Below are 24,214 nucleotides of genomic sequence, written 5' to 3' on the forward strand. Positions count from 1 at the left end.
CTCTGTACAAAAAAAAGTTAAATTTAAATTCCTACAATTGTTGCTTATCTTAACATGAGAATTCTTTACTATTTATCTGCTTTTAAAAATGTTTCTGTTTAATTCTCCGTTAAATCCTTTCATCTTGTTTCATTTTTGTTCATTGTGGAGCATTTTAAATCAAGTGAGAGTTAGTACAAATAGTTAAGAAGCTCACTGCAAGCAGTCACAATATTTATCGTATCATATATCCATGACACATCATTACTATTATCAAAGCATTACATTAAAACATGTTTTGTGTTTATTGTAATTTTATCAGGTGTAAAAAGAACAAACATATAAAACGGGTAAATCTCTATTTGCATTCTTCTAGCATCCATGACCACGAGCAGCTAGTTCATTCTTGTTCTGATAGGTGGTAGGTGGAAAATGGATAAAAGGATTAACTGGTTTGTTTAGTCCTTTAAATTTGTTCCTTAGGGAAGTTTTGCTCCCCCTACCTTGAAGGGTAGATAACAGGACTATGAAATTGAGAGCTGCTCTGCTGAGAAAGTACATCCTTCCTCCCAGTCTTGTTTATGTCAAAACAAACTAATGGTAATACTATTTTATATACAAGTTCACCGGAGCATTGTATTCCCAAAGAGTCATTTTAATCCACTTGAACAAAATCAGTGTGTTGAGATGATATGACATCAAGTCAAGGTGAGTTGAGCTAAGTCCTGTGTTCATTTCTTAGATGACCTTGGATCAGTTTATTTCCTTATGGGAAATCAAGTAATCCAACAACTTTAGCCTTCCTCGTTCCTGACTTTTTTTTTTTTTTTAATCTTTGAAACATTTTGAACTTTATGGAATTGTTTTAATTATTTTCATTTGTAAGGTTAAAAATAAAAAAAATGGGTCTTGCTGTTTGCCTGTCTTGTAACAAGTTGTTACCTAAATTAAGCAAAAATTTGAGAAAATTTCGTTAAAGAAGGCAGGGAAAGATCCCTTATAGAAAACTTTTTGATGTCTTTGAAATGTAGACATTGTATAAGTGCCTTACTGTAAAAAGAAGACCAGGTGTTGTAACTCCACATAGTTAAAGTTGTATATATAGTTATGTGGTTGTGTATCGCTTTCCATAGACATGCTGACTCCTGCCTTGGATGTATAATAGAACTTCTGTAAACATGCACAGCAAAACAATATTTCTTTCTTTGAGGCAAGGTTTAATGTAAGAGGTACAACTTGTGACTTGGATCCTATGTTGGAACATTTAGAAGCTTTGTTAACACAGGGTTCAGGAAAAAGAGATCAAGGAAAGGGCAAACAAAAGCAATAAATTAGTATTGAATCCTTTTTGTCATTTAGGCAGCTGTGTTTATATCTCATTCATAGATAGATTAGCATGGTGGTTTCCTGTGTCATGACTACAAACATCAGTGGCATTAGTTTACTTTGACCAGGATAGGTTGGTTTTCTACACAGATACCTGGGTAACCCCTCAATAGCCTCTTTCTTAAGGCAGCAACTAACATGGAGGCCCCTGAGTGCTCAGCAGTGAAAGATTCAGGTGTTTATCTAATAAAAATGCTGAAGTAATAAATCCTTACTGTCCTTGGTAATAGAGAGTGATTGTAGCACTTGAGTTGTGTGTCTTCATTACAGACTGGGGGAGGGGGAAATGAAAAGGATCTTGGAAACCAGTCCACTTGGTGTATGTGTTAAAGGTGCAGGGAAATATTAAAACCAGTCAAGATAAGATCCTGTCAACTCCTCTCCCAAGGGTGAATGTGGCCTCAAGCTGGCAAGTAACAGTTCTAAACAGGAGTCAGGAAAGTAAAAGACAAGTCTTTCCTCTGCCAGATTAGCTATATAGTACTGAATACAGCAGGGAAAAGCTCTACTTCCCATATCTGTAACATGTGAATATTAACATGAAAAAAGGTTTTCTTCCCCTACCTGTCAGGGAAGGCTGGTCTTTAACCTAAATGACCACTGCCTTTGTCTTGGTGCTTGCTTCTTACGGGAAATGTCTTTGGAAATGATGACTCATGCAAACATTTCACAAATACCTCCTCATCACTCAAGCTACTTGAAACACTTATTTCTGTTGAGTTCATCCTACTTCTGGCACTTGAGTGCCTAGGAGTGCTTGGCCCCAGAGATGGCCTGTTTGTAAAGTCCAGCCACTCTCTGGCTGGATAATTGCTCTTTTGTGCATGTGTTGTACACTGATCATGCCATCTCTGATGATCTCCATTACTGGGCTTTCAGGATCACCAGCCTTTTGCAAATGCCCACGATGTGCTGGCCCGCTCCCGCAGCCGAGCCAATGTGCTGAATAAGGTAGAATATGCCCAGCAACGCTGGAAGCTTCAAGTTCAAGAGCAGCGAAAATCCGTCTTTGACCGTCATGTTGTCCTCAGCTAATTGGAAATCAAATTGAAGGGGATTAGAAAGAAATGAGGCAGACAACTGAAAAAAATTGACTGAGTTTTCCTGGGTTTTGTTTTAATACCCTGTTGATTTCACCAACTCTTGCTGGGAAATTCAGAATTGGAAACAGAAATGTGCTTGGTATTTTGTTTTCTTGTTAACATATTAATACAGGCATTTTTAAGAGCACACACCTCAAAGTCAGCCAATTAACCTTTTTCCTATTTGTGACTTTTACTAATAAAAATAATTCTGCCTGTAAATTATCTTGAAGTCCTTTACCTGGAACAAGCACTCTCTTTTTCACCATACAGTTTTAACTTGGTTTTCAAGAAAATTTTCAGGTTTTTTTTTTTTCCTTTCTTTCTTTCTTTTTTTTTTTCTTTCTGGCCGGAGAGGGGAGGGATGTGGTTAACATAACTTTTCTCAAGTCACTTTACTAAACAAACTTTTGTAAATAGACTTAACATTCTGTTTTCAAGTTTCATTTATACTTTGCAGTGTAGCCAGCCTCATCAAAGCCCTGACTTACCCATTTGAATTTTGCACTGACTATATTATCTAGGTATCTGGTTGGCCTGTGGCTGCACTTCATGGTCAAGTGGATCTGAACTACCTGGTGGCTCTTCATAAAATGCAGATTTTTCCTCATGTACTGTGATGTCTGATGCAATGCATCCTAGAACAAACTAGCAATTTGCTAGTTTACTCTAATGACTAAACATAGTCTGGTGTGTGTGGTCTTTCTCATCTTCTTCTAGTATCTTTAAGGATGAATGCTAAGAACTTGGACACTTGCAATAAAGGAATTTTCTTTTAACCCCAAGCATCTCTGGATTGGTGACATACACACATTTGTCCACATTTCTGGTCAGGTGGAGAGGCAGCTGTTTGAGCTCTAGTGTGTGCCGCTTTGAACTAAGACTGGAGTTCCTTGCTGGGTACCTCCCTCTGAAAGGTATAACAGTTATTGGATAACTGGCTTTTTTCCTCCTATGTCCTCTTTGGAATGTAACAATAAAAATAATTTTTAAAACACCAGTGTTTCTTTCCTCCTTCTTCTGCTGTATAATAAACTCGAAGATACAAAGACATTTGGTCCCCTGTTATGAGACTACTCTTTTATAACAGTGGCTCATCATAAAATATTGGTACTAAATTATCTGTGTGTGCATGTGTGTGTGGAGGAGAAGGGAGAAAGAAGAAATGTATGGTACTTAGATGGGGCTCTGAAAGTATACAAATATTATTTTGACAAATTGAGAGATTAAAATTCATGAAGAGAAAAATAAAATGCATGAAGGAGGGCTTGTTCAAAGAAATTCTTGGCAAAAATTATATTTAAATTACATTAAATTAATAAGGTTGAGGTTCTAGGAGTTCTTAATGGTTTTTTTGGTTAGTAAAAAATATATTTTTTAAACGTACAAACCTAACCTAAAATTTTTGATTTTATTGTTAGTATTAAAAGATGTAAGTAAGTTCAACTACAACCAAGTGGAATTTATCTCAGGTATGCAAGGCTGATTGAACATTCAAAAATCAATAAAATCTATCACAACAACAGGATAAAGAAGATAAATGACATGACCCTATTAATAGATGCAGAAAAAGCATTTGACACAATCCAACACCCATTTATGTTAAAAAAAAAAAAAAACAACTCTGTAAACTAGGAATAGAGGAGAAACATCTTTATAAAGAACATCTACAGAAACCTACAGCTAACATCATACTTAATGGAAACAGAAGCTTTCCTGTTAAGATGAGGAACAAGGCAAGGATTACCCTCTCTCATCACTTCCTTTTCAACATCATACTGCAAATTTTAGCTAATGCAATAATAAAAGGAAATAAAAGGTATACAGATTGGGAAGGAAGAAATAAAACTCTCTTTGTTTACAGATGACATGATTGTCTACGTAGAAAATCCAAAATAATTGACAAAACCCTAAAACTCCTGGAACTAATTAAAGTAGTTATACAAAGGCTGCAAGATGGAAGGTTAATATACATAGGTCAATTGCTTTCACATATACTATCAATGAACAAGTGAAATTAAAAACACGATACCTTTAATGTTAGCAATCCCCAGAATGAAATAGGTATAAATCTAACAAAATACACATGAGGAAAACTACAAAAGTGATGAAAGAAATCAAAGAACTAAATAAATGGAGAGATATTCCATATCCATGGATAGGATGGCTCAATATTAACAAGATATCAGTTCTTCCTAATGATCTATAGATTCAACACAATCCCTGCCAAAAATCTCAGCAAGTTATCTTGTGGATATCAACAAACTGATGCTGAAGCTTATATGATGAGGCAAAAGACCCAGAAAAGCTGACACAATATGAATGGAAAAGAACAAAGTTGTAGGACTGACACTATTTGACTCTAAGACTTAATATAAAACTACAGTAATCAAGTCAGTGTCAGTGTGGTATTGACCAAAAAATAAACAGAACAGAGAGCCCAGAAATAGACCCACACAAATGTAGCCAATTGATCTTTGACAAAGGAACAAAGGCAATACAATGGAGAAAGCATTTTTTTTTTTTTAGATTTCATTTTATTTATTTGAGAGAGAGTGAGAACAAGCAGGGGGGAGAGGTAAAGGCAGAGGGAGAAGCAGACTCCCCGCTGAATAGGGAGCCCAATGTGGGACTCGATCCCAGCACACTGGGATCATGACCTGAGCTGAAGGCAGACACTTAACTGACTGAGCCATCCAGGTGTCCCTAGAAAAGGATTTTCAACAAATGGTGCTGGAACAACTATACATCCATATGCAAAAAAAAAAAAAAAGCAAGACACAGACCTTACACCCTTCAAAAAATTAACTCAAAATGGATCATAGACCTAAATGTAAAACATAAAATTAAAAATTCTAGAAGATAACATAGAAAATCTAGATATCTAGATGATCTTCGGTTTGGTGATAACTTTTTAGATAAAAGACAACACGAATCATGAAAGAAAGGAATAATGATAAGTTGGAGTTCATTACAATTAAAAACTTGTACTCTGTGAAAGACAATGTCAGAAAAATGATAAGACAAGCCACAGACTGGGAGAAAATATTTGCAAAAGACATACCTGATAAAGTTCTATTATCCAAAATATACCAAGAACTCTTAAAACTCAACAATAAGACAACCTGATTATAAATGGGCCAACCGCCTGAACAGACACCTCACCAAAGAAGATATACAGATGGAAGATAAGCACACACCACACCACCACATGTCCTTAGGGATATACAAATTAAAACAACAATGAGATACTACCACACACCTATTAGAAGAGCCAAAATCCAGAGCACTGATAACACCAAATGCTGGTGTGGATGTGGAGCGACAGGAACTCTCATTCATTGCTGGTGGGAATGCAAAATGGTACAGCCACTTTGGAAAAAAATCTGGCAGTTTCTCAACAAAACTAACATGAATTTATATGATCCAGTAGTCACACTCCTCGGTATTTACCCAAATAAGTTGAAATCTTATGTCCGCTCATGGATGGTTATAGCAGCTTTATCCATAATTGCCAAAACTTGGAAGCAACCAAGATGTCTTTCAGGAGGTGAATGGGTAAATAAACTGTGATACATCCAGACAATGGAATATTATTCATCACTAAAAATAAATGAGTTATCAAGCCATAAAAATATGTGGAGGAACTTTAAATGCGTATTACTGAGTGCAAGAAGCCAATCTGAAAAGGCCACATACTGTGTGATTCCAACTGTATGACATTCTGGAAAAGGCAAAACTATGGAGGCGGTAAAAAAAAAACAACAAACCAGTGGTTGTCATGTATTGGGGGCAGGGAGGGATGAAAAGGTGGAGCACAGAGGCTTTTTAGAGTAGTAAAACTGTTCTGTATGATACTATGATGCTGGATACATGTCGTTATACATTTGTTAAAGCCCACAGAATGTATAACACCAAGAGTGAACCCTAAGGTAAACTATGGACTTTGAGTGATGATGTGTCAATATTGGTTCATCAATTGTAAAACTATATTACTGGGGGGAGATGTTGGTAGTGGGGGAGGACATGCATGTGTAGGGAAAGGGGTGTATGGGATCTCTTTGTACTTTCTGCTTCATTTTGCTGTGCATCTAAAATTACTCTAAAAAGTCAAGTCTAAATAGAGGAAAATAGGGGCGCCTGGGTGGCTCAGTCATTAAGCGTCTGCCTTCGGCTCAGGTCATGGTCCCAGGGTCCTGGGATCGGGCCCCACATCGGGCTCCCTACTCAGTGGGAAGCCTGCTTCTCTCTCTCCCACTCCCCCTGCTTGTGTTCCCTCTCTCGCTGTGTCTCTGTCAAATAAATAAAAATCTTTAATAAATAAATAAATAAATAAATAAATAAATAAATAAATAAAGGAAAATAAATTTAAAAGGTATTGTAATAAAATTTAGGTTCATATTGACCTTCCTGTTTATGGCCTTAATCTCTATTTAAAAGAATATTGATCAACATTATGAGACTATTACAGATATTTTCCATAAATAATTTTGATAGAAAATCATATAAACCAGATGAATGGGGAGGCATTCTTTTTACAAAAGAATTTGTTACAAGAGTCTAGTTTTGTAAGCAAACCTTTCTACTTAGTATTGTTATGTGTTGTCATATCTACATAAAATAGCTAAACCAGAACTAAGCAGTTCTGTTTAACTGTAAGCTGCTTTGCATATAGTTTCTAAATGATCACCTATAAATCACGTTAAGTCTGACACAGCCCAAAATACAGCATCTTAGCGACAAAACAGGTAAGAGACTCTTCTTCAGAGTAGCCCACTGGGGGAGAATAGGAACATGGCCTTTAAGAAAATTCCTGGGCACAGTTGATAAATGATGAATTTTATCAGCTGATTATTCCATTGTCGTTAACTATCAACCATGCCCACATGTTAAACGTCCAGATTTTGCTGGTGATTAAATCATCTGGAAGAGTGGGAGGCATTTGGTTTGGAAACCGGGAGTCTTAGATTCTCACCCCTGCTCTGTTACCAGCTCTGCAAGCTTAGCCAACTCACAACGTATGAGGGATTGGAAAGAAGATTTCTAAGATTCCTGCCATCCCTAACATTCCATAAAGTAATTATATGTGCAGTTGTAGCTTTGTGTTTTTTACATGCTATATTATTAATATCTTTGAAAAGTTGAAGTTCTTATGCTCAGCAGGGCTACCAGAATCTTAGCATTTTATCATTAAGACCTCATCATTTATTTCCCAGAAGACAGAAATCTGAGATTTTCTCAAGATAGGTGCATTTGTTAGCTGTGCATGTATCTGGAGCTGCAAAGCCCCCCCACCAATAGTCTGTGTTGGTTTCTTTTAAAAACTTGTATTCAATTTCTACAAACACTTCCATCCTCCACTAGGCTTCCTATCTTGATCCTCTTCTTTACTGCATTTTTCATTCTATCACTCTGTTGTGCTGTGATTAAATTTTCTTCTTTGAATAAAAGATGATCATATTTAAATGCTACCACACTGATTGGTGAACTTTTGAGAAATGCTCAATAAAAAAAAGCTTCTCATCAGTGTGTCTACAGAAACACTAAGCTTTTTTCCCCAAGAATTATGCATAGTCTACTTAAAGCCCAGAAACTGTTGAGTGGCATATATGAATGACTCAGATTTCATCTGGGTCAAGGTTTAAGACATTAAAATAATCTGTCAGGATAGAACCCTACCTGAAGAATTCTTGTGTGTGATTGGCTTCGCTGGCATCTGCTTCGCCTTTTTTTTTTTAAAGATTTTATTTATTTATTTGACAGAGAGAGAGAGAGACAGCGAGTGAGAGAGGGAACACAAGCAGGGGGAGTGGGAGAGGGAGAAGCAGGCTCCCTGCTGAACAGGGAGCCCACCACGGGCTCGATCCCAGGACCCCGGGACCATAACCTGAGCGGAAGGCCAATGCTTAACTGACTGAGCCACCCAGGCGCCCCTGTTTTGATTTTTAATTGCACCGTTCACATTTATCTCATCCTCCTCCCCCAACACCCTATTAGGAAGAGCTTTCCCTGGTATTTATTTACTCCCTTCCAGGGTGTTCACCGTGACTTCTTACAGCACTCTCCACCTCCCACCATCCCCACCCCTCATCCCCTACCCCCCATTGCATACTGCCATTTCTGATTCCATAGTCATTTTTGTCTTTCAGCAGCCATACTAGATAGGATAGGCTTTTCCACACTTTCCTTTAAAGTAATACCCTTTACGCACTTGATCCTGGTGCTTAGAGGTTGCTCCACCCATTACCCGGTGCGGCTGCAGGTTGTTGCTATGCTCAGGTAGAGAAGCGAGGGACAATGTTATCTGATCTTGCTCATAAACAGGGTTGTGGGGAGGAGGGTGGCCTCTTTTTCTCTGCACATGCCAAGCATAGAGGTCAAGCCCTCAGTCTTAAAAATGTTGAAAAATCACACCCTGAAGAATGAACAGAAAGTCATATTTCCTCTTTTCTGGAGGCCCACAGGCAGATTTCATGTTGCTTTTCCATTTTAGGTATGGTCCTCTCTCAACAAACAGGCTTCGGATACATTGATGTTTGATTTTCCAGTGTGAGGGAAAATATAAGCCAGGTTTTTCTGGAAGGTGCAGTTTAGAAAGGGACACTGCACAAGTATTCATCTGTAAAGAAAGGAAAGAGGAAAAGAACTCACGCCTGTACATTAGGTTTTTTTTTTTTCATTTGATCCTCACAACCACCCTGCAGAATAGTTAATACCTCAGTTGATCATAGGAAAAAGATGAAGCTCAGAAAGGCTCAGTAACTTGCCTAAGGACACACGGCTAGGGAGGGGCAAAGCCAAGATCAAAACTCAAGGGTGTTACAACTGAAAGAAAAATGCTTTTTTCCTACAGCACTACCCTGCCTCCTAGTTAACTGGTTAAACTGCAATATCCCTGTAAGATCTGTTGTAGTTTTATTATTATAGTCAAAGGCAAAAAGTAATTGTGGTTTAATCAATGAGGTTCATGAAGCCCTATTCAGAAAAAAGGACTGTCTGGGTGTGAGACCTCTTGGGGTGTCATGCTTTATCCTTATGTTCCATGAAAAAAAAAAACCTAAATACAGATTCACTTCATTCAATATATTTAAAGTTCTGAGTAAGTAAAAATATATAAATTGACTATGTTTTAAATTTACTTGGGGAGTTTCTTATTTAAAGGATCTTAAAGTGAATTTTTAAGAGCAAAAGATTCCTTTCTTATTTTTATTTTTGGTTTTGCCCCTGGCATATCAGGTATTATTTAAGAAGGCTATGCCTGTGAGGTTGCATGATCATTAACTCCTTTATAAGGTCTCCAACATGTATTTGAATATTGTGGTATTTCGGTGTTTCCCAGACTAATTATTTGCATGTACCTTCATGGTCTTCATTATGTGTGTTCCACTTGTACTGTTATTCACTTACTATTTTTCTTTAAGGGACATGTTTTACTCAAGTAGATGTATTTTTATTTTTATTTTTAGATTTTATTTATTTATTTGACAGAGAGAGATAGTGAGAGAGGGAACGCAAGCAGGGGGAGTGGGAGAGGGAGAAGCAGGCTTCCCGCTGAGCAGGGAGCCTGATGCGGGGCTCGATCCCAGGACCCTGGGATCATGACCTGAGCTGAAGGCAGACACTTAACGACTGAGCCACCCAGGCGCCCCTCAAGTAGATGTATTTTTAAAAGAAATTTTGTACCACTGCCCTAAGTGTGAAATCAGTATAATTCACAATTAATAGAAATCAACAGCAAACCATTATTACATTCTAGCTAGATAGTATCGTTTGTTGGAGACTTCCATCTGAGGAAGATCAGAAAGCATTCTGGGAGTGTGGAAGACACATTCTTCCACGACTAAAGCTGTATCTCTGTAATCACCAGGATTCAAAGTGTTGAAAGGGGATAACTCTCTCACCAAGTGAGTTAATGTTATTTAATGCTCTTCCTCTGTACCACCAAAAAGATCCTCTCTCTTACTCCCCACAGAGTATTGTAACCCCATATCATTTTCAGAATGAGCTCAAAACTATCCATCAAAGCAGAGAAAGCTTTAAAACATTGATCTCTGAGAAAGTGAATGGTATCTGCTCTCTTTGGATCTGGCTAAATTGATAAACTTGGTTATGTTTCCAGGCTAAAGAGGAAATGATGGATAATCGAAGCTACTCTAATCTGCCAGAAAAGCTGCCTGCCTTCTCTGATTCTGCCCACTTGCCACTGACCACCAGGTCCTTCTATCTGGACCCCATGGTCACTTTCCACCTGTACCCTGATGCCCCGGTGTCATCCCCTTACTCTGAAGACCTGCCATTGCTGCCCTTTCCCAGCGATTCCCTGATCATGGAAAATTATGGTGAACCCTGCCCCTTCTCCTTCCCAATGCCTTATCCAAATTACAGAAGGTGTGAATACTCCTATGGGCCAGCCTTTATCCACAAAAGGAATGAGCGGGAAAGGCAGCGGGTGAAGTGTGTCAATGAAGGCTACGCCCAGCTCCGACATCATCTGCCAGAGGAGTACTTGGAGAAACGACTCAGCAAAGTGGAAACCCTCAGAGCTGCCATCAAGTATATTAATTATCTGCAGTCTCTTCTGTACCCTGATAAGGCGGAGGCCAAGAATAACCCTGGGAAAGTTTCCTCCATAATGGCAGCCACCAGCCACCACACTGACCCCATTTTTAGAATCATTTGAGTCAGTGTTTCTGAATAGAAACAATTTCACAAAACGGAGCCTCTTACAGCAGCATTCAGTAGTTTTTCCTAAACGTAATTTCTGCATAGGGTGATAACAGCTCAAATGTCCACCTGTGCTGGCTATTTCCTACCAGGGTTTCAGATGTACTAAACATGATCCTATGGGGACTGAGAAGATGCATCTTAAGCTTTGGTGATTTCTTTCAAGAACTTTAGAGGAGCAGGCGTCCCCAGGATTCTCTATACCCCTCACTTTGCCCTTCTCCCACACTTGGCCAGAGTCTCAGCTGTGAGAAACACTCCTCCGAAAGTATTGTGAAGTCTGACCAATGAGTAATCAATGCTTGTTAAGCTCTTTGCAAGCCCTTCAATGCTAAGCGATCACAATGAAACTCCCTTGTTTGTTAAAGTCTGGTAGTTGTTATTATTATAATTTGGTGTTGACAGGAAATCTCTACATCTATACCTTACCCACGTCATGATGGGAAAGTGTCCCAGGGTTGAAGCAAAGGTAACTAACAAAATCTTGTCATCTGAAATTATTTTGGAGTCATCTTTTTCCTGCATGCAGAAGACTTCCTCAGGCAGCTTAGTCTAGGGGTTAAGAAGGCTGTGCAGTTGGGGCGCCTGGGTGGCTCAGTCGTTAAGCGTCTGCCTTCAGCTAAGGTCATGATCTCAGGGTCCTGGGATCGAGCTCATCGGGCTCCCTGCTCCGCAGGAGGCCTGCTTCTCCCTCTCCCACTCCCCCTGCTTGTGTTCCCTCTCTCGCTGTCTCTCTCTGTCAAATAAATAAATAAAATCCTTAAAAAAAAAAAAGAAGGCTGTGCAGTCTCTGGAATCCAACTGCCTCAGTTTAAACTATGACTCGGCTCCCTCCTCTTCATGTCTAAGTTCGTCATCCACAGAATGAGAATAATACCAACAGCAACTATTCCCCCATATGTTTATTAGGAGAATTAACAATGCCTGACACATAAGTATTCCTAACTATTATTATTATTATTATTATTATTATTATTATTATTATTGTATCGTCCATAGCATCACCATTCTACAGGTTCTCCTGGCCAGAAAATGGACAGGGGCCACACCTGTCCTTCCCCACCGGCAAAGACAATCACTGCCCCATATCTTGGAGTCTGCCTTCAAAATGTCCCTATTTCCATTCCCATGACTAGTTTCAGCTCTTCCTTCTCCCTTAATTCCCAGGTCCCATCTGTCACCAAGCCCAGTAAGGACGTGCCATACACTGGCACATTCATCTCCACCGTCATCTCTGTGAAGTCTTCCCATTCCCGCCATTACTTCCCTTTATTTTGTACACATATTTCCTCACAGATCCTACCCTACTATCTCTACATACTGTATCACCCACTTATCTCTTCAGTAGATAGGGACCAATCTTATTCCTCCTATATTCCTTGCACCCAGCAGAGAGCTTCAAATCAGGCAGATGTTGTGGGTAAATATTTGGTGTTACTATTTTCCTATTCCAATCCTGTCCCGTTTTATCTGGGTCACTGTTGAGTCTCCTCCTGGCCTCCTGGGCTCTAGTCTTAACTGGCTACATTCTCATTCTGATGTTTTTTCTTCAAGCATTTCATGAGCATTTCATTACTCAAAGCCCATGATGTCTTCCTTTTGACTACCATGTTGTTTACATTTATCTGCTTAGTTTTCAAAGCTCCCATCGATCTGGCCCCTTTCCAAATAGTCACACCTTGATTTTCTCATGACACCCCATTTCCTCCAAAAGAGAAAAGCAATCTTGCAATGGCATCCTTCTCTCTTAGCATTTACCTTCTAAACTGGAATGTTCTCCTTTTTCCCTCCATCACTGAAATCCCACCTTTTTTTTTTTTTTTTTTTATCAGAGAGAGACACAGCAAGAGAGGGAACACAAGCAGGGGGAGTGGGAGAGGGAAAAGCAGGCTTCCCGCCGAGCAGAGAGCCCGATGTGGGGCTCCATCCCAGGACCCTGGCCGAAGGCAGACGCTTAATGACTGAGCCACCCAGGCGCCCCGAAATCCCACCTGTCTTATTCAGAAATCCTCCTCCCGCTGCCAGAGACTCCATTGGTCTTTCTTGGGCTCTAACTTTCTGCACCAAATAACTCAGCCTTTTCATGTGTGATCCTTAGCAACATTCTCCTGACATAACTACAAAGTTATGCTCTGGGAGGGCAGTCATCACTTAAGATTCTTTTGATTGCAAGTAAGAGAAAAATCCAATCCAAATTTGTATAATCAGTAAAGGTTCACATAACTAAAGCATCTAGCTCTAGGCCTGCCTTCAGGAAGGGCTCAGCAACGTCACCGAGAACCTGTTTTGTTTCAGTCTATCATCCCTTTCTCTGGGAATAGCTTCAGTGTCCCCAAAAGGCAGTCAGAGGCTCCTAGAATCGTGTACTTTCTTATTTAGGTTAGAGGAGGAAAGAGAGAGTCTATAACCCGAGATTCTCAACCCAAGTCCTGAGATTTAGTCTGACTGGAGAGCCTGGGGAACATGCCCATGCCTAACCAATCCCCAGAGCGGAGCCGTGGGGTGGAGTGTGCTGACAGACACACGCTCTACCTGTGGAGCTGGAGGTACAGTCAGCCTCTTTAACCACGTGCACCTGCCAACGGAAACAGGGAGCGTTGGAAGAGGGGAACGGATGTGGGAGAGACACCCACAAATGTCCCTGCATACTTTTTTGGTATTCTCCCCTGAACACGGTGCCAGGCACGCAGGCACACAATGGCTGTCAGATGCCTCCAAATACCAGCCTGTCCCATGGACGTTCAAATGAGAGCAGAATCCAGACTTCCGTCCCCTTGGTCACCATCACCCCCAAGTGGTCGCCACATTTCTGCTCCTCAGCAGGGTCCTGTCTGTTACAGACAAACATGCCCACACCTCTGGTTATTTTGCTTTAAACTACAGACAAATTCTATCTTAGAGTCCGCCAGCCAGCCAGTGGCTCACCTGACCCAGCCTCCGGTCTGCAGGGGATGGAGGCCGATCAGTAGCCCTTAGTCGCTGTAGAGGCAGCGCCCTCCCTCACAGGACTCCGCTGGGATTCATGAGGGCTTCCCACCATGACCGCCTCTCCCAGCACTGGCGAAGCCTGAGCTTCGGGGAATTGAGGCTGCGGTGACCTTTCTCCCCAAAGCCCCCTCCCCGCGTTTCCCCGGAGAAACCCTCCGCCCGCTTGCGCGACCCACGCCTCCCAAGGCGCCCGCCGCCTCTCTGCACATGCTCAGTCCACTCAGTCCACAGCGCTCCTGCGGGCGCGCCGCCGTGGCGACCTGCTCGGCAGCCAGGAGTCAGCTGGGCTCAGGCCCTGAGCCCCAGCTGCCAGAAGGCTGAGGCGGAGGAGTTGGGGCTGTGGGTAAGTCCCCTTGGGGTCAGACCTGTGGCCTTGGGCAGGAGCCCTGGTGGGCTGGGGCAGCGGAGTGTGGTCTTGGGCGCTGGGTGGCACGTCTGAACAGGTCTGTGGAGGACACGACCCTGGGATCTCAGCTGGGGCTAGAGTTCGTCCTGGAGGTGACTGGACTAGGAAGGGAGTCTGTGGCCTAGATGAGGGGTCGGCTTGTTATCAGGGTTAGGCCAGCCGTATTTGTGAAGGGAAGTACTGTTTTACCCCCGGGAGTCCCTACAACCGGGGAGGAGGGAAACACGAACGTATGTGGAGCCACTGATCAGCCAGGTGCTTTCAGTATGTTATCTCCTGCAGCACAACTGAAGGGCGTGGTGACGTGAGCACGCAGCCCGCAGGCTGTGAAGGATTTAAAGCTGGGTTTCTCGAAAGTCACAACACTTGCTTTTCCAACCCCTCCTCTACCTCCTGAGCTGAGGTTCCCGAGGCAGGTGATTCAGAGAACAGCCTGAGCCGCGGTGGGAGCAGGTGGGGTCTGCTAACCGCAGAACTGAGCCCTGCACCAGCCAGGTGCCCTCTGCTGGGCTGGGGGCTGCAACTCGGGTAACAGTGGTGCTTGTTCTCACCTGTTTCTCCTCCCAAGGCCATGGAATCCTCTGCAGGGCCTGGGACGCCTTTGCCCAAATACTGCAGTGTGGCCACGACCCTGAAGTCCCCTTCCAGGACTGGCGCTGCTCCTCCCTGGGGACTCTCCTTCACCTGCCCCTTTGCCATCCAAGCACCCTGGCTCACCCGGCACAACCCGCTCTCCAGGTACTAGTCTCGGCTCCTCTGGCAGAAGTGATGAGCACCCCTCTTGTTCCTCTCCGTTCTTGGCTCTCGACAGTGAACCATGAGGAAGACAACTTGCTTCCTGCGGAGGCTGGAAGGGTTCTTCACGGCGTGGGCTATGATTTGCTCGTGGTATTCTCTCCCTCCTGTCTAAACTGTGCTCCTTGTAGCGCCTTGTAGAAAGGTGGCTGACGTCAGAGTTGGCATGTGAAGAGAAGGCCCTGATAACAAGCCGACCCCTCATCTAGGCCACAGACTCCCTTCCTTGTCCAGTCACCTCCAGGACGAACTCTAGCCCCAGTTAAACTCTAGGCATCACCACTTAAAGAGCTTCCAGCTCAGTTTACCACCAACTACGAGACTAGCCCTCGCATCACGTGAGAAATTAGGGTTTCTGCAACCAACAACTAAGGCGAGGTCTCTGGGTACCTCCTCAGGTTTCCTCAGTATCCCTCAGTGATCCTGGCCTTTCCCAAATCGAATCCTCGGTGGGCTGTCTAAAGTGTGATTGCAAAAGGGAAAGGAAGCTCAGCCCTCAAGCATACGCACGTGGTGTCAGTTCCAGGGACTCGCTTATGTCCATGCCACTCGATTCCGTCTGCCCAGGTTAGGAACATACCAGCTTGAACCCTTAAGAACCTGCTTTCTAGATTCATCTATGTGGACCATCTTTTTTTTTTTTTTTTAAGATTATTTATTTATTTGTCAGAGAGAGACACAGTGAGGGAGGGAACACAAGCAGGAGGAGTGGGAGAGGGAGGAGCAGGCTTCCCGCTGAGCAGGGAGCCCGAAGTGGGGTTCGATCCCAGGACCCTGGGATCATGACCTGAGCTGAAAGCAGACACTTAACGACTGAGCCACCCAGGCGCCCCATGGACCATCTTGTTTAAAGCCAGAGTTCAGCGTCCCTGCCTCTAGGCTTGCTCACAAAGTAAACAGCTTCTTCAGAAAACCCAAACCCTGACTCAATAATCCCTCCCCACCACTGCACCCCCGCTTTGGTCCTGTCCACAAACCTCTCCAGGAGTAGCTTCTCCTTTTTCCTGTCTCTCAGCCCCTTAGCCAGCTCCTCTGTGCTTCCCCTGCTCAAACACGTCCTCCTCCCTTCTGACCCCTTAGCACAAGCACCTTTCCCATGTTACTCCTTTCGTACTACCATCCGAACGTGCATGCCTCATCCTGGATTCCCACACACTGCCTCTGGATTTACCACCCCAGTGCTCTTTCCTGGTCTGCTGTTCAGTCTCAGGACCAGCATTAATTCACTTGACTATATCCAGGCTAATCACATTTTGATGACCTGAAGCAATTCTCAATCCCCAAATGAGAGTTCCCTTCACTGTCCTCTCCTTCTGCCCCTTCCAGCAGTTTACCTTGTCTTACTGGAAGTCACAGATGGCCAGCCACTTGCTGCATGGATTTCTGTCCCACACAGCCCTCTATGTCATATGCACACTACGGTCCTGCTCAGATCTGTGAAATGCGTTTCTTGATGTTTTTAGGGCTTGGTCTTCTCCACTCCCTAATTCCATTTGCTTTTTCCCAGATATGCATCTTACCACCTGTGTCTCCACATTGCTGACTCAGCATGGCAGGGGCCTGGCTGGTTGGGAAGAGTTGGAGATGCTGCTGACACATGGGTCCTGGCAAGAAGGGGACCAGATGGCTTTTATTACCGGGCTCAGATAAAGGCTGCTCCAGAGGCAAGTTCCTCACATCTCCCAGCACACTCCTCGGGGTGGCCTGTCCATACTGCTATGCCTCGGCTGTGTGTGCCCAGCAGGACAGTTTCTTGGATAAAGCGCACATCGTTCAGGACCAGGTTCTAGAAGGGAAATGTAATGGCGGTGAGTGTATTAGTTTGCTAGGGCTGGGTAGCAGGGTAGCACAAACGGAGTGACTTAAAGAACCGAAATGTATTGTCTTTCAGTTCTGGGGACTGAAGTCTGGGTGTTGGCATGTTGGTTCTTCTGAGGGTCGTGAGGGAGAATCTGTTCTACATGGCTTTCCTAACTAACTTCCGTTCACTTGCTGATCATCCTTGGTGTTCCTTGACTTAGAGAAACATCACCCCAATCTTTGCCCCACCTTCACACAGTATGTTCCCTCTGTGCATGTCTATGTCCACATTTCCCCTTTTTATAGGAACATCAGTCTTTGGATTAGGCCCCCACCCTACTCAGCCTAGCATGACCTTGTCTTAACTACTTATATCTGCAATGATCCTATTTCCAAATAAGGTCACAACCTGAGGTACTAAGGGTTAGGATTCTAACAGATGCATTTTGGGGGGGGGATACAACTGAACCTGTGACAGTGAAGAGAATTGAGAGTGAAAAGTGCTCTGTTCAGGAAAATTCAGTGTATTGAATGATGGGCACCAGCCTAAGGGAAAGAGGAACAAAACATGCCCACATGCACGTCTCTGCCCGTACACACACAAGCTGGTCCCCCACATGTTGGGAGCCAGGCCTGCGCTTTATTTCCATGGCTGCTTCCTTCTTTGGGGTTTTTCTCTTCTTCTCAGAGTCAGACTTTGTGACTGTGGATTCATGGAGGGAAGACTAGTGTGAATTCCAAAAAAATGAATTATAGTATTTCCATTCAAAAGTCATTTTGTCGCTTTCAAGCAACTAATAATATGTGAATCCAAATGAAATATTAGCAGAGTTTTGCTCAAATAATAGGCTGTCTAGTGATTAAGGTAATTTGCAACCAGACTTTATTTCTCTTCCAAATCATACTGAGTTCTCAAAACAGCTTGTACTCTCAATTAGCTTCAAGACTTCTCCTGCCCTCTCTTTTACGATGTCCATTTGCTTTGCCGACCCTCTGCTCATCGCTGTAATGGCAGGTGCTGAGGGCTGCCCTCACGTTAGGCCATAGCTCCTCCTTGCCTGTGTGGGCCTGTGGATGAATACACTATCTATGCCCAGTTGGTCTTGGACGCAGGGACAACACTTTTCAGAAGTGCTGGGAGGAGGGGGAGTACACTGGAGAAAGATCCAAAGGACCCAGGTTATCCCTGGGAATTGCAGGCCAAATACATAGAAGAGCACAGAAAAACAGGAAGAGGAAGAGAACAGGAAAGGAATGGCAGGAAGTGATACACAAGAGTTGCTGAGGGCAAAAGAGGTAGAGGGAAGAGCATCCATGCTACAGCTTGCCTGTCTCTGCCACAATCAGCCCTAATAGCATCTGTCCCTGTCCCTTCTCTTGATGGCCCTCACTGTTTGTAAGGAAGGCCCTGGGCCTGGTTCTAGGGCATTGCGGGGAACCATGGTGCTCCCTGTCATACTTCCGCACGCCAGATTTTATTGTGTTTTCTTATCCACAGCTGGAGAGATGGGGGGCCCTACTTGTGGAATTTGAGGTTCCCCTCGTCACAGACCCGAAGCGGCCAGCCCAGCGGCAGAACGTGGTCTTAGAAGATGATGTCATTCAGTTCTTGCCATCCACGGAATGCTCGCTGCGACCTGGGGACACGGTGCTTGCCCCCTGGGAGCCAGACCGACAGCGGTATGGCCCTGGCATCGTTCTCTTGGCCTCGGAGGCAAGAGACCCCCAGAGAGGTAAGGGAAACAGCTCCGACCTAGCGGTCCCCAGGTGGAGTCAGGCTGGTAGGAGAGAGCAAAAAGTGTCTTAGAGGCAAGCTGAGGGTCTTAGAGGTGTCAAAAAAAAATCCTTACCCCCTCACTTGCAGCTTAATCCTGTATGTGGCAACAGACAGATGAATCAAATCTTTCGGATTATGTAATACCTTTCATCAGAGCAAAAATAGCCTAAAACTATTATGTCTATGTGGGTTAGTTAACCTGTGGGGTGATGAGGTTAAACTGGGACCACACCAGTACTCATGACTGGTCCCCCATCAAGTTATCCATGGACTGGGAGAGTCCCCTTCTGCAGGGCCAGCAGTCAGCATCATTGCAATTTCGAGAATGACAGGAGGAGGCTTCTCTTCTTTCCCATGAAAATCGAGCCCGGGAGGTGCATGCCAGTGCCCCAGGAGGTGGCAGTAAATAGGGAGCCAGTGAGGGATTGTTCCTGGCAGGCTCTCCACAGAGAGGTGCCCTGGAGGAGGCCGGCGGAGCAGGGGGCTGCACTGAGGTTTGCTTTGGGGGCTAGGAGAACCCTTGTCCCATGATCTAGAAGAGGTAATTGTAACAAAATGTTGCTCTTTCTGTTACATAGCGTCAAAAGAAGGAGAAATTACTGTTCACTTCTGGAATGGCAAGACAGCTAGCGTGCCTCGAGGCGGGGTCAGGTGGGTGCCCCCTGCTGTCTGGAAGAAGGCTGGGGGAGGCTGCACAAGCCTTCAATCAAGGAGCATGCCGGCGCCCTCCTCTGGGCCCCTTGCTGCTCTCCGCGGGGACCAGCTGCTGGATGGGTCACCAACGGGCTTTCTCCGGGCACTCCGTTCCTGTGTCCTCCCTGCGTCCCCCAGGCCTGCTGCCAACTGCTGGGCCAGGGCTGCCTCTGCCCTTGCCCCTTGGCTGGACCTACCTGGTGGCCTCTAACCAGGGCCAAAGAACATCCAGAGGTAGAACTGAAGCCCACAGCACCACGTTTGCCCCTAGAGGGTCCTAAAGAAGAGGAAGGAGCAGTGCAAGCTCCCCTGGGGGTTTCTTCTTCTTCTTCTTCCTCTTCTTCCGAAGAGGATTTGGAGAATGATCTGCAGATTGGCCTCCCCCAGAGGCTGATGGTGGACAGCACAGTCAACACAGACCCCATCCTCCTTGAGAAGTCTCCGAGGAGGCAGGGTGGCCTCTGCCAGCCCGAGTGGAGGTATTGGAGGAGAAACGGGTCCAAGCTGCAACCTGGGAAGCCAGGTATACCTTCTTGTAAGGCAGAGCTGGGGGCCCTGCTCTCTTCCCTCCCATGTGTCTCGTAGGGATCTCATGCATGCATCCCCCGTGCTGCAATTGGAAGTAACACTTAGGAGTGTGGCCATGTTGAAGGGGAGGCTGTGATAAAAGGGAGATAATAGGTTTCCATTTGAGCAATAATACCCCGTAAGAGAGGATGGGCTGATCTTCGTGCGAAGGTTTGCATCCCTGTCTAACAGCTGTCTTTTCCTCCTTCACTAGTCTCTACTGACAGGGCGCTGCCTTTGTCTGTATTTGCCTGTCCCCCCAACCCCTCCTTTTTTTCTTGGGGCCCTTGATTTTTCTCTAGATGAATAGTCAAAATGCCTTCAGGTGTTGATTAGAGTCTTCAATGGCCCGAGAGGCACAGAAACTGGTCTTTAAACATTCATTGGTCATCAGGCCCTACTCTCCCCTGGTCCCCTTAGTGAATCAGAGTGGAAAGAAGCAGGGCACTGCATCATGCTGCTCATTCCTTGCGAGAAGGGGAGGCAGGGCTGTTGATCCACAGCCATCCCCATCTTCACCTCGAGCTAAGAACCCCGTGACGCCCCCACAGGTTTAGAAGCCGTGTTATCACTGACATGCCTCATGCCTGTCCTAGCTAAATTCCCAGCGGGGCCCGGACAGAGCAGAAGCCCCAGTCAGCGGGCAGAGGCGGCTGGGATAAGCCCAGCCCTAGACTAGATTCCTGGGACCCTGGGGTCACTAACCGAACATAGAGTGAACTAAATACACATTCAGTCTGGGGCAGGGAGGCTGTGTGGTTTTAGAGTAGCACTGCTAAGGGCTTAAAGATCTCCAGACACCACCCACATTGGGACCCGCTGTGGGTCCCTGTTTGAAGCCACTGGCCTCTTTCCAGGACAGCTGCTCAGCTGAGGGACCTCTTAGCCACGAGGATTTCACACTTGCCCCAGGGATAAGAACTTTGTTGGTCTTCATGGGGCGCCTGGGTGGCTCAGTTGGTTAAGCGACTGCCTTCAGCTCAGGTCATGATCCTGGAGTCCCGGGATCGAGTCCCACATCGGGCTCCCTGCTCAGCAGGGAGTCTGCTTCTCCCTCTGACCCTCCTCCCTCTCGTGCTCTCTGTCTCTCATTCTCTCTCTCTCAAATAAATAAATAAAATCTTTTTAAAAAAAATAAATAAAATTGTTTAAAAAAAAAAAAAAAAAGAACTTTGTTGGTCTTCAGTTCCAGAAAGTTGAAAAATTGCTTCTACACCGAGAGGCCATCTTGGTGACTCCTGGACCCCTGGGCTTTGGCGGGGCATGGGGGTGGACGGGTGGGAATGGTGTAAGTTGGCTGCTCTTGTACTTTATAGGTGGGTTCTAGACCTTCCTTGGCTTTCCAGGTGTGGGATTCTCCCCCTGCCCCAGGGAAAGAACTGGAGGAACAAGAAGTCAGCTGTGTGCAGCTGAGCTCCTCCTCCCCTCTCGGAGAGGAGCCTTTGTATTGAAAATACCAAGCTGGGCAGGCTCTTGGGCTTCTGGGAGATGGTCACGGATCTCATGGCGAGAGGCTGTGGGAGGTGCTGGCAGAAGCTACTAGGAAACAGCTGTTCCTCTCAGATACAGCCACCCTACAGGTGATACTATCAAGGAAATGGTGCCCAAGCCTAGACATTTCATGCTAAATTTGCCATAGCTTCCACTGCCTCCTGCTTCAGCAGACTGGAGAAAGAAAAGCGGTACCTACCCCACAGACAGGAGTCTGTAGGGAGCAACAGAGAAGCACCAGGCCCGGCCTCAGGAGGGGATGCCAGAGGGGTAACCAGAGGGGCCATGGTGCTCACACAGGTTTTGGGCACCAGCTCTGCATTCCCAGTACTGTAGCTTGGCTCCCCAGCATTCCATCTGGACCAGTTCCAAACCTGGTTAAGACCACACCTCTTTTCCCTAAGCACACACTGCTCATCTCCCTCCACTGCCCAGCCACCCACATTCAGTCTCTCTTCCCATCACCACATTTAAACAGATCCACTCTAAAGTTTTGTTCCCCGCCCCCACCAAAAATTCTAGTAATTGTCCATAAAGAAGATAAATATGGTACCTTCAGGTACCTGGTCTGGTTTTCCCTTAGGTACTACTAAGGTCATTTGTCATGCTCCAGGCAAAGGTTAATTCCTAGAGCTGAACCATGAGGATCCCTGGACCTGCCCTCTGCCAGGTCCCAAGCCTGTGTGCAAAGCTATGGAGACTATTCTTGAGTCAGAGTGTGAAGAAAGGGGCCATCCCTGGCCCTTGTCGCGGGGTGGGGGTGGGGCACTGTGTGCCACAAGTGACTAGTGAGGATGAAGTGCAGAAAACCGGGTGTGCACCAGCGCCGGAAACAATGGCAAACACCAGAGCTTTCCTTTTCTCCCCCTCCAGATTTTGTTGCTTTTAGGGAAATGTGCTGCTTTGCTTCTCCTAATTGTGCTTGACGGCCTGCAGTCAAGTACTGATGCCTGATGGTCAGCCTTAGGCTCTGCCTCACGACAACGCTCGTGTGGGTCCCTCTGCCCTCCGTGCTTGTTACTTCCCGAGTTCCCGTCTGATCCCAACCTAACAATTCTAGGAAGGCCAGGTTGCTGGCTGCCAGCAGTTACTTTGCTCTCCTCCCGAGCTTATGACTGAAACAGGATTTAATCTGTAGTTTTAAAAGCCTGCAAGAGGATGGATTCCTGTAAAGTAGTCCTTCCTTTTCAGATTCTTTTCCTACTCCCCAGGGAGTCACATCTCCCATTATTTTGTTTTTGCCTCACACCCAACCTCTTAAAACCTCCCCCCCGACCCCAGCTCACTACCTCTTCTTTGTGATCAGTGTGATTTATAAGCTCCTTTGACAGGTGGCAGTTGGCCACCTTTGCTTCCCCTACTGGCTGCTCTGAAAATCGTGTCTGATACCTTCTCCCATCTAATTCCAAATGTGGTTATCAGATAAAACCTATCCAAAAAGTGTAATGGCCAGAAATGACTAACAAACTTTATTTCTCTTTAAAAAGCTGAGAGCAGTGGTAGGGACTTAGTTAGATTCTGGGATCCTGACATAGTTCCACTTCAGTCATCAGGACCAATCCCATGGTGGCACATGCAACATAACTCACTGAATTTGGGCTTTAGGAACAAGACATGGAACCATCTGGAGAGAAAAGAGGGGCAACAAACAACAAAGGGTACAGAGTGTAGTGCTGGGGAATACGAAGGAGCTGGTCCTGGAAGCAAGCGGTGTGAAGCCACCACAGATCCTGCCAGAGGACGGTGAACACAGAGAATGGAGTCCGGGAACAGCGACCCACCAGAGGGACCAAAATGCCCTCAGACTGAAAGCCCCGAGGAGCCAGGTAAAGCAGGATGGCTGGGAAGGGGCTCCTAAGGACTCCTCATGTGGTTCTTCGTGCCCCTTTTGAGAATGCGAACTCCCATGCTGTCTTTTCCCAGGAAAATGCACATACCCACGATTTTGCATTCCATTTCAGAAGGCTTACAGAACCCACACAGCTGATCACAGGCTTCTTATGGAGGCAAGGATCCCATTTAAGTGACACTCTTGACCCTATGGTGATGGGCATGGGTCTGCCTGACTAGGCCCTCTGTCCGTGGGAGTCCGTTCCTCACTAGGAACGCTAACACAGCCCTACTTAAAACTTGGCTCTCATCATATAAAACACTGGCGTTTGTCCTGAGGAAAGACTGGTCACGTTCGGAATGAGATGAACTACCAGGCAACCAAACTGGCCAACGGCAGCACCGCTGTTGGCCCGGTGGCCTCAAGGAGTTCAGGGCACATCACGACTTTTTAAGATCAGTGACTTTTGATCCTTAAAATTACAGTCAGCATCAGGCTCTCGGGATTTTTTTTTTTTCTTATAGGAAGCTAAAAGAGCAGTGGTGGTAACTACCTGAGGAGGCGCTACCAAGTGGCTGCCAGGTCGTCCCGTGATGGCCGGGCGCACAACAGCGGCATCCTCATGCGCTAGACTTGCCTGCAGATGAGCGGCGCGAAGGCACCTACCCTGAGGGGCACAGGAGCCCGGTGGTCCT

General features: G+C 45.2%; 2 protein-coding genes across 5 annotated transcripts in view; both read left to right on the plus strand.

Moving 5' to 3' along the window:
• LOC118003887 (transmembrane protein 9B) overlaps window positions 1–11,775 on the plus strand; it is a 22,228-nt gene extending 10,453 nt beyond the window's left edge. For 2 of the 4 annotated variants that reach the window (XM_034994976.1, XM_034994975.1), the window contains one exon: window positions 2,245–3,444. In XM_034994976.1, coding sequence (XP_034850867.1) covers window positions 2,245–2,400 — 156 coding nt within the window. In that variant the 3' untranslated portion in view covers window positions 2,401–3,444. Of the gene's footprint in view, window positions 1–2,244; window positions 3,445–10,566 lie in introns of those variants that run through there. The other 2 variants (XM_034994973.1, XM_034994974.1) reach the window with 2 other exon arrangements.
• A 2,743-nt stretch (window positions 11,776–14,518) lies between these two features.
• Window positions 14,519–24,076, plus strand: CUNH11orf16 (chromosome unknown C11orf16 homolog). Its single transcript, XM_034995104.1, is given in 7 exon segments — window positions 14,519–15,303; window positions 16,868–17,024; window positions 18,659–18,893; window positions 19,516–19,617; window positions 19,620–20,153; window positions 23,294–23,514; window positions 24,044–24,076. Coding segments are annotated over 7 exon segments (1,449 nt in total). The 5' UTR covers window positions 14,519–15,136.
• Window positions 24,077–24,214: the final 138 nt, after the last annotated feature.

Source organism: Mirounga leonina, unplaced genomic scaffold, assembly GCF_011800145.1.
Source record: "Mirounga leonina isolate KUSES-001 unplaced genomic scaffold, KU_Mleo_1.0 Mir_92, whole genome shotgun sequence".
Classification (NCBI taxonomy): domain Eukaryota; kingdom Metazoa; phylum Chordata; class Mammalia; order Carnivora; family Phocidae; genus Mirounga; species Mirounga leonina.